At 37.5% G+C, this 17,096-nt stretch overlaps 1 protein-coding gene across 1 annotated transcript in view; it reads left to right on the plus strand.

The window, feature by feature from the left end:
- Positions 1–17,096, plus strand: part of TMEM117 (transmembrane protein 117) — a 210,579-nt gene that overhangs the window by 156,505 nt on the left and 36,978 nt on the right. Inside the window, exon 6 of the mRNA XM_062567500.1 lies at positions 8,379–8,538. Coding sequence (XP_062423484.1) covers positions 8,379–8,538 — 160 coding nt within the window. The remainder of the gene's footprint in view (positions 1–8,378; positions 8,539–17,096) is intronic.

Consider the following 17,096-nt stretch of genomic DNA (forward strand, 5'->3'; position numbering starts at 1 on the left):
GTTAACACCTGGCTCCTCAGCTGCAGTGAGGTGTAGGGACCATGCCCAATTCTGATACGTCTTCCCTCACAGTACAGAAATCAGTCCTTTCACAGGACAAATTCCTGTATTGATGAACTGCCATTGTCTGCATATAAAACATTTTCACTGGCAGGCAGCTCTATACTCAGGCACATACTGTACTCTGAAAACATCTTTGAAAATCTTTCTTCGGTTGTTTCTTAGCTAGCTGTCTCCTGCTCCCCCACTCCCCATTCTGTTGATAGAGTAAATGATGCATCTATCAGAAAGTAAACCAGAGAAATGAGTTCCCTTTACTTTCTATAGAATTATTTTCTTAAAATACTTTCTGGTGGAGTTAGGCAATTAACTTCTAACTTCTGAAGTTGAGCATGGAGCAGAATTCTCTGGCTGTAACTCATGTGAATCCTATACTACCTTGCATATGATATATGTTGATTGAAAATGCTTTTTACAAGCAAGACCATGAACTTTCTTAAACTGTTTTTCGTTTTCTGTATCATAGATAGGAAATGGTATTTGAAACTTAAAGCTTATGGCTGATGAGTTTAATTTAAATGAGCTGGTGTTTGAAATAGATAACACTTTCATTTTAGTAAATTAGTGGTGTGGCAAAAGGGAACTCAAAGATGCTTCTACCTATAATAAAAAATGATACTCTCTAGAATTCTAATATTCACTATGTGATTACATTACCTAATCGGGTTCATTTTATTACATGAAACACAGTAAAATGTTTCCTCTGTGCATTAACATAAATGTAATTTTAGGTTTTATACAAATCTTTTTTGCAAAAATCTCAAATAGCTCTGGAATCATATTGATATACCATAATAGAATTACAACTGTGACATTCTAAGGATATAAGCAAGCAAGGTATGTGGGAGAAGCAATATCCCTTCTTTGACAAACTGATGTAATTGGAAGATACAAACTTGCACTGCTTGTATTCACAAAAACATTTTTTATTTTTCTCAGTACATTGAATGTATAAAAATGCAGAACAAATGATTCTAATTTTGCCAAACTCAAAGCACTCTTTAAACTGTACGTTGTCTAGCTTCTTCAGCTCACCAAGCAGAACAACTACAAGTACCAGCTAGAAGACTAACTGTGAATGTAAGGCTCCCAAAATATGCAGTAGCTGCTAATAATAAGCTGCTAATAATTTATCAGCCAGTCCCAGCACTGAGTTCTGTTTCTTATTACCTGTTCTAAATACATAGTATTTCAGAATTAACAGTTTTAGAACTGATGTTTCAGAAGTGACAATTACCAGAAAGTACTGCATTACTTTCACATTGTTTCCTATTGTAGAATGAAAATTAGAAATACACGTTGTGATGGCAATTTTTGAAAAAAGGATAATGCAATACAAAGTTTGGATTAAACAGTATTTTCTTCTAACTGATATTTAACTTTGCTTAATTAGGTCTCTTTGAGGGTAGTCTACTTTAATATGCTTTTTCCCGTGAACTTAAGCCTGCAGATCATGACATGTGGGCAGTTAACATGCTCACTGAAATTGGTAGCATTATTGCTTGTGTCTCTACCACATATATATCCTCATCAGGAAAACAAATACCATATTTTAATAAAAGAGACCCAATATAATTAAATTTCCCAATATTCCTAGGCGCTCAGTATGCATGACTCTTCTTCTAGGGTTTGCTTGTGTCAGCAGTTCAGCTCAGCTCAGGAGCGCACTTTGGAGATGGATCTTCCAGGCATCTCTGCAACTGCACGTTGCTTCATATTGTGGGTTGATCTTGAGGAGTGCAGAGGGGATCCCTGTGCGATGAAATGGAGGTGCCCACTGAGACCCCACCTAATGGGCTCCAGCTGCTGATGGCTCTTCGCAGCCCCCAGGATGCTGGCAGTGTGAATATTGGGTCTGCAGCACCAGGTGCTTCCACTTTACAGCACTGCAGTGCTCTGTGGCTGTGCAGCACTTGCTCGTATGGACAGAGCTCTGGAGTCCCTGCCCTCCTCCCTGTCCTATCATTGTCCCACCAGGGCAAGAGAGCAGAGGCCATCTGGGGTCTGGAATCCCTCTTGCTCTAGACAGCCCATCTGGTTTTCACCAGCATCTGTCCCTTGCTCTTGCTTAATTGTGGAAGTCATGCAGACATCAAGCAACAGGCAGGGCTCCATATTTTATTTTAAATGGTTTTAGAGTTGCTACTTTTGACAGATTTGATAATGGAAGCCTTCTTAATTAAAACAAGTGGAATAAAAGTATTGTCATTTGCATATGAACATCTGTGGTAATGTTGTTCTTTACAGTTATTGTACACTGTGGGATGGTATGTTTGGCCAGTGCTGATTCTAGGATTAAAATAGAAGGAGAGTATTTAATTTGTCTGATGATCTTTATTCCCTGAATCTGGGAAAGCATTTTTAAATATCAAGAGCAGTAAAAATTTGTTCTTCTCTTTCTATACCTGTTTTCACAGGACATTTTTAACTATTTTGACAATTTCTTGGAAAAATGCCATTATAAAGCACTGCAATTGAAAACATGAACAGTAATTTATAAAACAATTTGAGTTGTATTTTTCTTTCCCACTGCATCATCATTCACAAAGCTGAGAGTTTTTCAAAAACATTGATTAACTGTTAGTTGTTTTTGTTTAGAGTTTAAATATATCCAGAGTATATGCTAGCTAATTTCTTAATTTAGTAAATTCCCATTTATATTTTTTTTATTATGCATTATGCTCATCTCCCTAATGAATAATAATGGCAATACAGAATTTAATATCTCATTTCTTTATTAATGTGTCTTTCTGTCCCAAGTGTACACAGTATTAAGCAATATCTGAAATGCCTAATTACTAACAATTTTTAAGTAATGTAGCTCTGGAAATTGTGTGTGATACTGGGCTGTGATTAAAAGTTCTCACAATGATATGTCATGTAAATCTAAAGGCTACTTTTGACTAAGCACAGCTATTTTTTTCTAGAAGAGGTTTAGTGAAAGGACAAGATGCTACTTTTTTGCCTCTTGGAAAAGACAAAATTAAGATGAAGAAAATCGTCCAAGTTTATCTTTCATTTCTTCGGTTGATCTTAGCAGAACTCTTGCTTTCTGATCATCAAAGCTGCAGCTTCATAAAGGATTTGGCAGAGGGTCATGCAGGACATAGAAGAAAATTCTAAATGCTTTAACAATGAGCAGCTCAAAGTTGCTGGTAAATTGAATATAATATTATCTTCCTCTTATGTACAGTTAGGGAAAGAATTATATCTGAAATTTAAGCAGTGAAAAGCTTCACATATACTATGGGCCAGTAGGAGAAATTAGGGCCTGTCGCAGACCAGATTTTGTTTTCAATATACTTTCCCCTTGCTGAATTAGACATGAGCATAAGAAACTGGAGGCTTGGTTTAGAAACAGTTATTTTTTCCAACTTTACATATTTTGTGAACTCTCATGCATTTCTTAGGTTGTCTTTATCCTCCCAAGGACAAATTATGTTTTGTCTAATATACTACTCAGTACACATAAATAACGCAGACAAGAAGCTTGCTGCCATTCCTGAAGATATGGTCAGATGGAGTTGGAGTACCTCTGTCATAGATCTGGAGATGTCCTATGGGTACATTTTTGTGGTGCTATATTTGGGTATCAGGAGACCTCATGGACTCTGCATAGCAAATTTGTGATGTGGGAGGTAGGACGTGGGAAACCCGAGAAGAGAGCATCCCCAAGCAGACAGGACCTAAGATCTCCGCACCACATGGTGTCTTCTCTCGTCCAGGACTTCTGAGAGCATCAGCAAAGTAATGCGTGACATGTTGATTTAACAGAGAAGCACTGGCAAGACAGCCTTCCAGTTTGAAGTTTGCCATGACTCGTAATGCTACTGAGCAATTAGAATATATGCACTTGCTACCGTATGTGAGCAGTTTACAGATATAGACAGGAATATCTTTTATCAGAAAGACAGATGGTAGTGTTGTTATTCTGGAAGTATAACAAAATAAATGACGTACCTCTGCCTCAACCCAAGAAAAATCTGGGAAGTTTTGAGTTTGCATCAACTGACTTTGGTTTCATTATATTGTAAAATCATGGGTGAAGAACCCTGTTCTTCACTTCTGGCTCAGTCTCCCATAGCTCTTTCTCCAGAGCCCATCTTTGTGTTTCAGAGAAGTCCATCTGCAATCTAGCTTGATTCTCTCTTAAGACAGCTAAGGTGTGTGATGGGACAGGTGGCATGTCAGATGGCAGCAGTAGTACTTCCTTTTGGGTAGTCAGACTGCAATCCTCAATATGCCAGGGAGTCTGCACGCTTATTAAGCTAAGCTCTGACATACGTTTTGAGGAGGGGTTCCCAAATTGCTGATTTCTGATGGAACAGAGTCTTTATTTCTTGCTAGTTATGGACTTAGAGAATTATTGATATATCTGGATGCACACACATGTTTAGAGAACAAAGAAAACAGCACTGGAGATGCTAGGAATTAATGGCCTTTTCTTTTCTCAGCAGATAAATTTGAGCTTATCCGATTTGTAAGGAACTTGCATTTCACAAGCTGGTTTTTGAGTGGATGCAAGGTATAGGGAGAAGAGTTACGGACCAGCCAGCCAAGAGAGGGAAACTGATGTCTGCAGTGAGATGTGGATGCTGGCAAAACAAGATCACAAGGGAATCTGCAGAGTTTTGAGAGCCTTCACTGCCAGGCTGAGCTTACAGAATTCCTTTGGGAATTTGTTAATGCAGTTGTTGCATCCAGCATGCAGGGAGGCAGCTCCTGCTCCTGTTATTACAGGAAGTTGAGTGTTTCAAGTTGTCCCTACCACTCCGAAGTTGAAACAGCCAGGCCTTCCTGGAAGCAATGGAAAAAGTCATCTCTACTTCTGCCACTATTGTGTAATGTCACTCATGAAATAGGCCTGGAGAATAGGAATAGGAATATCTTCTGGGGATGATTCTGGCAAAGGATACAAAAAGAAAATGTCATAGTGTAGAGGAAGGTGTGGGTTCATCACTGGATGCTGGCCTGTTTCCTCCAGAAATGACATTCCTACATAATAGAGAGTGCAAGGTAGAAGCTTTGACCCTGTCTGCCAAGAGAAATTGTATGCAGCACCCCCAGTGACAAAGACCTGCCTAAACTTCTGGCTTTGGTTTTGCACAACCTCAATGTGATCAAGGCTTATGATCCAAGAAAGGGCTGTTATGGGAAGGTAAAGACATTTAGTTTGGCCCTTGCAAAGTGCGTCAGGACAGAATTAATGAACCGCTGGCAAATGAGGGCCGGCAGTGTGGATTCATTTTGGCATAGATGACTTGGTTTGAGAAATCTAAGACTGAACTCAGTCCTAGCTACCAAAGATTATGGATATAAAGTCTAAAACCTACCTGGTTCTCGAGAGGTACCTAGCGGAAAAAGTTCCTCTCTCCAAGCATTCACTTAGTTCAGTGTGGAACGGGCTTTTAGACCATCACAGGTAGTGATGATCATTGTATTGACTTTTCTGGGCCTACCGTATAATTTTTGCTTCTCACTGTGCAATTGGCCTGGGCCGTGTTTTTTGTAGGCTTTGTTTATCTTAATTCTTCATAGCAACCTTGTATCTTGAAGAGCGTAGGCTAGGATGTAAAATGTGTGTTATCACAGCTGAATAGGTGCCCAAGGCACATAATCATTCAATACAGCAAACTAGAATTGGAAGCAAAATGTGAAAGGGCATTTTCTCTCTGTAAAGTACAGAAAGGAATTGCGTTTCTTAATGTTTGGCACAGAAAAGAGTCAGTCCCTTCTTGCCTTTCCCCTCATAACCCTTTCATAAGCAGAAGGTGGAGAGGTCTTGCCAGCACTGCTGTGAATAGTTTAATGGTGTAGCTTTTTCTCAGTAATGTGCATTGTAGAATAAAGGGCAAACTGCACTGGCCAGGATATTGCAGAATAGTTCACAGTGATGCCATCTGATACAATTTGTGTCAACTTAAACTAAATCTTTAGCTTCTTGTCTTAATCCCCATGATACAGGGGCAATACTGTACTTTCACAAGAAATACATTGAACTGTAACCCAGACAAATGTGGTTTATAGTAACCGCAAAATCATGTATTCAATATTTTGCTTTGCTCCAGATCACAGGTCAAAAATACAACTAAGCATTAGTTACACAGTTTAATGTAAACATTTTGAATGTCTATTTCTGACTATTATCATTGTTCTCCTGTTTGCTTATTCTGTTAGCAGCCCATCTGCTGCTTTCTTACTGCCCTATTTGACATTTAAGAATGAATAAAGAAGCACAGTTTTTTAAGTGTATATGCATTTCCTTATGGAAATCAGAGTTTAGCGCAGATATTGGTCTTTGCATGCCTGCAGATGAAGCACACATAAAAATACGTGTAAGCCTATGCATGCATACATACCAAAGTCTGACCTTAAATGCTTTGAACTCTGGCCCAAAACACAAATGCATAATTCAAGTGGTCTGAAGTAGAACAGTGTTGAGCATAACTTCTGGGTGCATGATCCCATAGTAAACTATGCAGCTCTGAATTACATTTCTAAAATCCTCATGCAGTGAGAGATGTGAGTGCTTCAGAATGGGAGTTAAGGAAATCAGTGAGCTCAGCACCAAGAGCAGCCTGCCCCAGTCAGTAAGAAGTGCTGAGGACTGTGTTATTTCTGCAGAAAGGTCCGTTCTTTTCAACTAAAGTGCGAGCATCTGTCTCCATGGGAATTTCATATATAAAGGCAACATAAGCGGGGAAAAGCTGCCTTTGCGGGTCTCCGGAGACTGTATGCATTAGACAAGGCCCATAATAATTCGTCTTTCCAAAGTAAGCCATTCTGGGTATGTGCCAAAATGGAGCCTTTGAAAAGGCTTGTCCGCTTTAGGTACTTACAAATTAGATGGTAGCCAAGCAAATGTTTTGTAGATAAGCAGGCTTGAATCCTGTTTAGCTCTAATTAAGCCTAATATGCCTCATTCATTTTAGTTCTGACCCTGTTGTTGATAATGCATTCAAGGGATACTGTATTATGGTGCCAACCAGTGCTGAATATAACTGGATTTATTTATTAAAAATGAAAATAAATGTGCAATTTAGATAATAAGGTAAAAGTAGTAGCAATCAAGTCCTTTTCTGTCCATCATGCCACAGAAGAATGATGTTTAGGAGTCTAAATGTGTGTACTACTGTTTATGTGCACATATGTGCTTTTTCCTCTGCACAGACACAGTCAGGATTGATATATAATAATAAATGCTAACAGACGGATAGTCTGTGGCTACAGGGGTGCAGCTTTTTCTCTTACTCTGAATATCCTGTTTGGAAGTGTCATAGGCAATACTCTTCACATTGTTTTACAGTCCTCTGTAGCTGAAGAGAATGAGACTTTATTGCTATAGAACACACTCCAAACTACCACAGTTATTCAGTTGCATTTATGCATTCAGACACTGATATGCCCCTGTTATAACATGTATTTGCTGAGAGCTAGGGCTACTGGGAGAAGCCTTGCTCCCCCTCAAATCACCAGCTCAATTTGCCTGCTTCCGTGGAACTGAAAGATACTACCAAAATGCTGCCTGAAATTGTACGGAACTATTTATAACAGCTCAGAAAGATCTTTTTTTCCATACCATACAGCTAATGGAAATTCATAGCCAAATTAGCTATGAATTAGCCAAATATATCTTTTAGAATACTCTTAGGCTTCATAGGTAGGCAGTATTACTTTTCTAATTCACTGTTCACTGACTTGTTAGAAATGCAATAATAAGATGTGTTGAAAACTCGTACAAAGGACATGTTGGGAAACACAAAGCAAAGTCTTTCTACAGCCTACAATACATATTAAAGATTGATTTTAGTACAAAGAAAATTTCTTTCATTCAGACATGTATTTTTATTTAGAAATTAGCCTTCACTGTTATTGTATTATAGCTCCTACAGCTAAGAATATATTTTTCCAAGGAGTTGGACCCTTAACATCCTTCCTGCCTTAAAAAATGTTCCCTCAAATTGTTCATTTGAGTTTAGCACAGATCATACAGTCTTTGACATATTATTATAGCTTAATTCTCCTTTATTTTACTTAACAGGTTTGTATCATAAATGAAAAAACAGAATGCAGAACAAGAGCAATATATCCCAACATGCTTAGTAATAGCCAGTAAATTTCTTTTTACTATGGATACAGCTGGCTGCTTTTCTATTTTGGATTAAATGATTTACTTGTATGCTTAATTTTCTTCAGTCTCCTTTCATCAGCTGAAAAGTACTGATAAAGCACCAGCTGACCATTAGAAGATAGATAAAATAGCATGATATATCTTCATTACTACAATATTCTCTCTGAACTATTATTTTTCCTTGCAGGACGGTTCTATTTACTCTGACCTCTGTAGTTGTGCTTGTCATCACAACTGACTGGATCAGCTGGGACAAGTTGAATCGTGGATTTCTGCCAAGTGATGAGGTCTCAAGAGCCTTCTTGGCTTCTTTCATCTTAGTGTTTGACCTCCTCATTGTCATGCAGGTACATTGTCCTAATGTTTCATTCAAGCTGCTGAGGCTGCCTAGTTGCTTTGTTTTCACTAGAGCAAATACTGTTTAGCTAAAACTTCATACAGGTAAATAAATGTTTAGTTTTATTAGAAAATTTTATACCTTTGTCAGGGACTTTGCAAAAAGCAAAGAGATGTGAAAACATCTCTGATTTTCTTTTCTTAATGACTTTCCAAATTGAAAGGCATTTTTTGCAAAAGTGACATTGGAGAAAGAAACATAGCTAGTTGTCTTGTAGATTAAAAGCATCTGTTAGGCAGATGAGAGAAATCCAGCAAAACAAAAAAGTACTTCCCGTATTTCAAAGATTTGCAATATTTGATAAACATACAATATAGGAATGCATTTAAATAGATGAAATTTCATATTTGCTATTGAAATTCCACTTTCAACTTTCACATAAACATTTTTTTTTACTTTGTTTGTGACAGAACCATCTACTGTAATGTCTTCTGCCAGGAAGGGCAACTAAGGAGATAATTCCCTATAATCTTCCTGATGTCTGCTCCTTTGAATCTAGCTGTTATGTAGGGAGTTTGAGTCACAAGTATATAGCCAAACACTTCCTTCATAGGATGCTGTGCCCTACCCTTTCCATTTGTCTGTGTTTTGAATTTTGTCCAAATAAGTCACCTATTACTCCGTGAAGAATTGGGTCATTTGGGCTGAGAGAAGTAAAAGTAACGTCAAAAGCCTGAGTGACTTTTACTGTTAGTCCTAGAAGCATTTGACTGTTAATCTAAAGTTTAGTAAGAATTTGAGAAGAATTGCTGAGACCTTCACTCTCAGATAAATTATTAGCTAAGTCTGCCAGCAAAGAGCATTTCTGTCAGACACCTTGTTCTCTTTACTGAGATATCTATTGCTTGAGTAATTGTCATAGAGGTGAAACTGTAATGGTGCTTAGAATTTATCACCTCTATACTAGGACATTAAAGCAGTAAAAAGTTCTATAGTTCTGTTTGATTTTCCAGTGGTCACCACTGTTCAGTGTTCACTACTGTCCATGGTTAGAAGAAGGTTAGGAAATGGAATTCAGTTTCAATTTCTAATGAGCTTTGTGGTGCTCTTGCATTTTACATTTTGTTTGGTGTTTCAAAAAGATTCAAGAGAATGTATAATAAATTACTGTACTTCAAGGGCTGTAATGAAAGCGTGAATGAAAATGCACAATGTATCAAGCTATACTGAATTTTATATTGTACACCAGGAAGAGAAACAGAGTTGTCTTGATACCAAATAATTATTAAATCATCCTTTTGACTTTGAAAAATGCAGTCACAGTACTTTGACCTTGGAGTTGCTGCATATAGGGAAGAATTTCATTTGGAATAGCCTGTCCTGAGTGCTATTTCATATTTTTACAACACAAAGCGAGGGGCTCTTTTTAATCACATTTTTGATGGATGTTTATGTGATGGAGTTATTTATTTTAAGTTATTTGTTTGGAATGTGCAACTAAGTTGGCATGTTTTATTTACAGTATATTTCTAGCATCATTGCATTGCCACGGAAAATCAAGTAGAGAATGCAACATATTATATCTCAAATAAAAGCCTCTATCAGAATCATGATCCTTTGACTGAAGTAGAAGTATACTTTAGAATTAAGTGTTTGCATAAATTCTTTTTAATAGCATTGGCTATTTCATAGAATTTTTCAGTTCTAATAACAAAATGGTAAAATTAGCAAAAAAAGACCTTTGGGATTAAGTGCCACAATTTCAGTTTGAGACTGACGTTAACTAAGAGCACAGATGAAACCTAATCTATTTTTTGAGTTAAATGCAATACAGAAATTTTCTGTCCAGTCGAGTGGTAGCATTAATACTGCAAAAATGGCTGTCTAGCGAGAAGAGAAAACCAGTTCAGTTTGGAAAGCCATTCTCAATGCTGTGAAAAATAATTACAGAATTGGAAAGGACTGCTTTGCCTGTTTAGTATTACTAGAATTTAATATTTATCTAAGCCCCGTGTAGAGTGTAAAAAGCAAATAAAAGACTGAGAAGTCCCTTTTTGCAATTAGACATAAGGCAGGCAGATCTGTGAAGAGAACACAGGCAGGCGAAAGTTATACAGCCAGTTATACATGAGCAATGCTTAAGGGTACACACACTGTTTTTACTTTGATTTTCATCCTGCAAGACACTCTGCTGCCTCTCAGCCACACTTCCGTTTTAGTGTGCAAAGGCTTCTTCAGTCCAAGCGGTAAGCAGAGTATTGAGGGTTTAAGTCAGAGAGAGAGTCAGAGACAAGACCAGTGACCGAAATGTAAGTATGAAATACATAGCCATGGAAATATTAAGAGAATCCTAGAAAACAAATCATAGAGGAGGCTGCAGGACTTAAGTAGGACCTCAAAGATACTGTGGCTGGCTTATGAATCTTATGAAGAGGTGGTCCTACCTCTTCTGATCTCACTGTGACACATCACTTCAGATCACCATCCTTGGAGAAAAAGTAAAAAGACCTTCAGTACCTATTTTAGATGGCTGATGTGTGGACGTCTCCATCTGATTTTGATCACTATGCCTTTGCCGTCAATGAAGAGATAGAGGTATGGCTGGGATGCTGTTCTTCAGTGCCGTTTTAAACATCTACAGCAGGGTGAGATGCAATGTGTCCTAGAGGTGCATATTTCTCTCTATTGAGAATAAGCAGAGCCAACCTGGCTAGCTCAGAGGAAGCCACCCCTCAAGCCAGGCTCAAAAGAAAGGTTATGAGTGTGGCGTGTGGATGCTCTAGTCCAGAACAGCATCTCTACGAGGTTCCTGCTCAGCTTTTGCCAGAGCTGGGCAAGCAGGCATGGTAGCATTTTGCTGCTAATGTTTTACCCAGGAGACTTCCTCAGAACAGGTCTGACACTTGTGGGTAGGGTGTTTTCCACTTCTACTGCTATCTGGCCAGTATGTGAAAGTAATTCAAGTTTCACTGAGGCTAGGACCGTGTATCAGAGATAAAACACACACACACAGGTTAGGGTGTTCGACAGACAAGGCAGTGTCCTCTATTCTAGTCCAAGTTCACAGGACATTTTATCCAATGTTAATATAAACACTTTTTTAATTAAAGAAGTTTCAGATTTTTGCTCAAAAAAACGAAAGGCCAAATGAAATCTGTTGCAGGTAAACATTAGTTACTCTTAAGGGAGATCTTTTGCTTATAATAAGAAAAAAATAGCTCTTCAAATGTGTTGTTTTCCTCTGTACACTGAAGGTGAAGTTGGTCATATTGATAATCTGCTTATTTGTGCCTGTCTTGATAATTGAGATGTTGAGATGCCCACATATGTATACTTCTGGTATCTATAGCATTCACTGCTCTACATCATTCTATATTTGATCTTAATTTCAAATTGAGTGCAGGTTCACATGTTAATTAAAGCTGGATATGTAATGATGCTATTTTCTTGTAGTTTTACTACTCTGGTTTTCATTATTGTTATGAAAATTTCACATTTTCATTTCTGTTTGTCAAAGATGTTAGTGGAGAAGATGTCAATTAAAGCAGTAAGTATGAAAAAGTTCTATAATTCCAAATTCCAAAGACCTCCAGTAGAGCAAGGAGGCAGTAGATCGTTCATTAGTTCGTGTACTGCTTCTTTTTTAACTGATGTCATGTTCTTAGTGAGTTTGCTAATTAGTAGGAGTCTGTGGTGGATGGATTAATAAATCTTGTGTGTCCAGAGGAGATGAATTGTATCGTCCCTGTTGTATCTTTTGTGAGTATTTACAAATTTTCACAGACTTCTGGAAAACTGTGGAGTTTCTCAGCATCTCTGCAGACTTACATGCTGTAGCTACCTTGCTGAGCACTTTGCAAATTCCATGATGTAAATTCTTGCACTTTTTATGACTTACTGCAACTTGTAATCTGATGGTACAGAGAGATACAACGTCTAAGGATTTAAAAGCTACCCAAGAATGCTATTTGATTTCAAAAGAAGTTATTCTTCAATAAACTGTATAAATTCTGAAGCAGTTGAGTGGAATACACATAAGCCAGGAAGTGTTTATATATAAGATTCTTTGAAAAAGCTGTGGTTTGGAAACCTAAAACCAAGCTACTAAAATAATCCCATTAATATCAAATATGAATGCTGTTGTGAATAGGCACAATAGCATTTTGCCCTTCTAGATAATTTGAAAATAATTAAACTCAAGAGTTAGATAATTAACAATATTCATTACGGCTAGTGATGAATCTGTTTATATAGTTAAAGGATATCTGTAGATTAAAACATTTTAATAATACTCATTTTCAAAATGTATTTTTCATAATATTTTATATGTAAATGGCTATAACGTGTAACCATTTGTAGTCTACTTCTTGCTGCTGCAGTTGATAATCGTTATCTTTAATGAGTAACCTGTCACTTCTTTTTTTCTACAGTACATCTGATACTCTAGCTACAGTAGAATATTAAAAAGAGAATTAGGTTGAAGAAAAATCCATACTTTTCCATATTCTTTTCTTGCAATTCTTCATATTTCACTGGAAAAAAAATAATTTAAGTAGCTACTTTGCAATGTTATGTTTTGTATATGTCATTATCAAGAAATAAGACAGATCCTTTATCAGCAAAATGGAACAGACTCTGGTCTTGTCTGCTGTTACTTAAAGCAAGAACAGTTCCATTTATTTTGAGTTACTCTGGCTATACATTGATGAGCAGGCTGCTTGGATTAAAATCTGGTGCAATGTGTGCGTTCATTAAAGAAAACACTGCCAACAAGAACGTTAAGCGCAGACAAGAAGCTATTGATTTGCTTGGATAGTTAATGTAGCATAGAAATATTGTCCTGTGCACAAAAAGTGGGCAGGAACTTGATTTTTTAGAGGGCTTTTTTCTTCTTTTTTTTTTCAGAAAAAACTATTTAACTTTGAAAACTTAATCCTCTTGTGATTTTTAACTGGCTTTACTCTTAGTAATTTGATAGAATTAATTTACACCTGTATAAATGAGAACAGAATCCTGATTTACACTTTAAGCAGAACATACAAGTATAGTAGCATTCCTTTGAAACAGATAAGAAAGAGATTTTTTTTTGTAGACAAAGAGGGAAATACAAACGAAAATAATAGTCATTCCTTTCAGAATACATCCTCCCAGTTGTATATTTGGTTCAATCATGTTATACATATTTCCTATTTCCTAACAAGCAACAGCAAAAAGTGCCAATGTATACTTCTTCCCAAATCAATTACCAAAGTTTGAATGCAGAATCCAGAAAAAAAATCACCATTTGTGTTAGTCTGTCTTTAATATGCTCCTTTCCAAATTTGCAATTTGTTTGTTTGGAGCTGGTTTCAGAAAATGTCCCTCTGAAAACCTTGATTCAGCCTGAAAATTTCTGAAGAAGCGAGCACTTGAATGTCAGGGTACTTTCCATCATGCCTTTATTGGCTTTTGTAACATTTGAAAGCACAAGAAAATGAGCAAACATGAGCCATAAGCTCTAAGAAATATCTGTATTAGTGAAGTTAGTAAAGAACTTTTGGACTCTCTCTGACATTTAGGCCTTCTGTATGTGAGAGGTTATTACATTTGATTTTTGTATACTTACTCCTATTACAAGAGGAGGATGTAAACATAAGTGCAGGTGTCTGGTGGCAGCTTTTTCAGAAGGATCAAACAGACAGGAATTCATCTTCTTTTAAAAAAAAATAACAGTTCTCTTACTGATGTCCCTAGCCAGTACCATATGGCAGAATTTTACAGTGAGGAGCCATAAACTCTGGGCTATATTTTTCAGGAATTATGGATACTAAGAGATTTGTTTCAAACAGCTGTGTTTTATCCAGCTTAGTGTACGTTGCTTTTCACTGGAAAATTTTAGACGTGCCTGCCAAGCAGCAGTGCAAAAATGCGTATGTACTTTGGAGACAAGCTGTATTTAGCTAATTGTGTAGTGCTTGTGGAAAAGCCCTGTTGTGGCTTTGCGGTAGTGGACCTCTCATGGCCTGCAGGATCGCTGAAGGAAGTGGAGACGAGCTGAAGTGAGGTAACTCACCCTGGGAGTAAATCTGAGAGTGAATGAAGAAGCTTTTCTATAGTAGGTAATAGATTTTCCATCCTTCAGAGTCTCCCATGTATGAGTTTCTCCTCTTCATACATCCTTCCTGCATCTGCATTCTTCTATGGAGCATGGAAATGTTCCTTATTAGCACTCAATTAAAACATTCCACAAATAATACTGAAAAACAAAAGCAAATTAGAAGGGAAACATCTCTTCATTTACAGCTTCCCTTCATTTGTACCTAATATGGCTTGAATATGTTCTAAAACACTGTTTAACGTGTTGATAACGTTTCTTACGATATTACTGGTACCTTGGCGTTTCTTTCCACTGCTTTAGTCACCAGCTTTTCTCACCCATCCTAGAATTGCTGCTTTACTTGTATGTGTCTCCACAGCTGCTACTGTTGCATTTATGTCTGTATTATCTCTCTTAGTCCCAAAATGTTTATTTTATCTCCCTAAGTCTCTGAGGTTTTCTGGGTCAAGTCTTACTTTTTGCTATTTTGAACTTTCCAGTAGCTCTCCCAAGTTCCTTCTTCATCCCATCAGACATCTGTCTTCTGTCAGCTTTCCTGTAACTTCTATCTATGACTGGTATCAAGGGAGCGGGTTATTTCCAAGCTATCATGTACTGAGAGGGATGAGTTAGTGTGGTCCCAAAAATGGCTCATTTGGCAGTTCAGGTTTGAGCAGTTAAAAATGGAGTCAGGGTCCCATAGAGTGAAACCATCCCTTTTTCCTAGCAGGTAAGCAAGGAAAGGAGAGTTGCCTTTGAGAACTCTGAGTGACCTGTGCATGGTCCTTCCGCACCTTCTTCCCATCTGCTTCTTCACAGTATTGTGCTCTGTACTTATATAAATGGATGTTGAAGAGAGGGGACAAAGGTACTGCATTAATATGTATAATTATAACCCAAAAGTTTACGATGAAATATTTTGGAAAACCAGGCAGATGTATGAATTCCTTTTGAAAATCCCTGAAACTTTCCCTCTCCACCTGCCCAGACCTCATTATAAAGTGCGATTTACTTCTTCAGTTCTTTCATTTTTGGGGGGACTAAGAAAACGATGAGCAAAATCATTTTCCTCTAGGAAAAAGTGCTTGTATTTTGTCCCTCATTGCACATTATATACCCTACCTTTTTAATGAGTTGTGTGGTTTACATTGCAGTGCTTTCATTCTGTGCTTGTCTAGTTTGATGAGTAGTACCATCATTTTATGCTGTGAATTTTGTCAAATAAGACATGCAAAGTCCATTTCCTCCTTTTGCCCCAGTGGAGGATGGTTAGATCTTACTTCAATGTATCGTATTTATCTAGGGCATTATAGATTCAATCCCAGACTCTGCTTCAGCTGTTAAAAGTTGGTATGCTTGTGCTGACCTGCATAGTGTTGTGCCAAATTTATACTAGCTCCAGGTTTGGCCTTTTTTAAGCTCTGTGATTCAATTCCCCATTTGCTAAAAATGAACAGCTAATATTCTTTTCTTTCACTGGTTGTCTGATATGCCTGTTCAGCCCCTAAGGTGTTTAGAAAAGGCTTCTGTCTGAATTGGTATGGATTCTGGCCTAATCAGGCACCAGTCCCAGCTGGTACCTCTTGTATTACTCTGATATGAATACGCACAAAATGAATTAGCTCAAAAAGCTTCTCATTTATCAAAGTCATCCCTTTTACCCTGTCACTGGGTATGTGCCATATTTGTGATGCTGAGGCCCTTCTATTAGTTCAGGTATTTGCCTAACATAATGGAGCAGTTCTCCAAAAGCAAACCTGCTCCTCTCACAGAATCACAGAATGATTGAGGTTAGAAGGGACCTCTGGAGATCATCTAATCCAACCCTCCTGCTCAAACAGGATCGCCTAGATGTTAGAGCATGTTAGGCAGGATTGCGTCCAGGCAGGTTTTGAATGTCTCCAGTGAAGGAGACTCCACAACATCTCTGGGCAACCTCTTCCTGTGCTCTGGAATGCCCAAATGCACAGAAGACTGAAATTTTAGGAACAAGAAAAGTTACATATTGTTAGCAGTTACTTCACAGTACCATCTTCATCTTTGCTTGAAAGAAAAAGTCTTTCCACAAGTTCTACTGTCATCAGTGTGAGATAGACTTCATTGCTGTAGGATGTATGTCAGATGAGAACTGCATTGTTTAAAATTCCATTGTAGTGATATATGTTGATATAACAGTAATGATGGCATTCAGATAATTTCAACTCTCTACAACAGTGTTCAGGAATATATTATTAGCTTGTAGAAATCTGCCTTGCAATGAGAATTGTTACACAGGTTTTTATCCCAAAGTGAAAAGTCTGAGATGTGATTGAACTGATTCAGATGGTTTTTAACCGGTAGAACTGCATGCAATTTGTTAGTAAACCCCTGGATTAAAATAGAAAGATAAACATCTGCTTGCCATCTCTAGATAGAGTATTACCTTAAGGTAGTTTTATGCCTGTCCATATTTTACATTTAGCTACATGGACCACTGAATTTAGAGGACTTAC

The sequence above is a fragment of the Rhea pennata genome, chromosome 1 (genome assembly GCF_028389875.1).
Source record: "Rhea pennata isolate bPtePen1 chromosome 1, bPtePen1.pri, whole genome shotgun sequence".
Classification (NCBI taxonomy): Eukaryota; Metazoa; Chordata; class Aves; order Rheiformes; family Rheidae; genus Rhea; species Rhea pennata.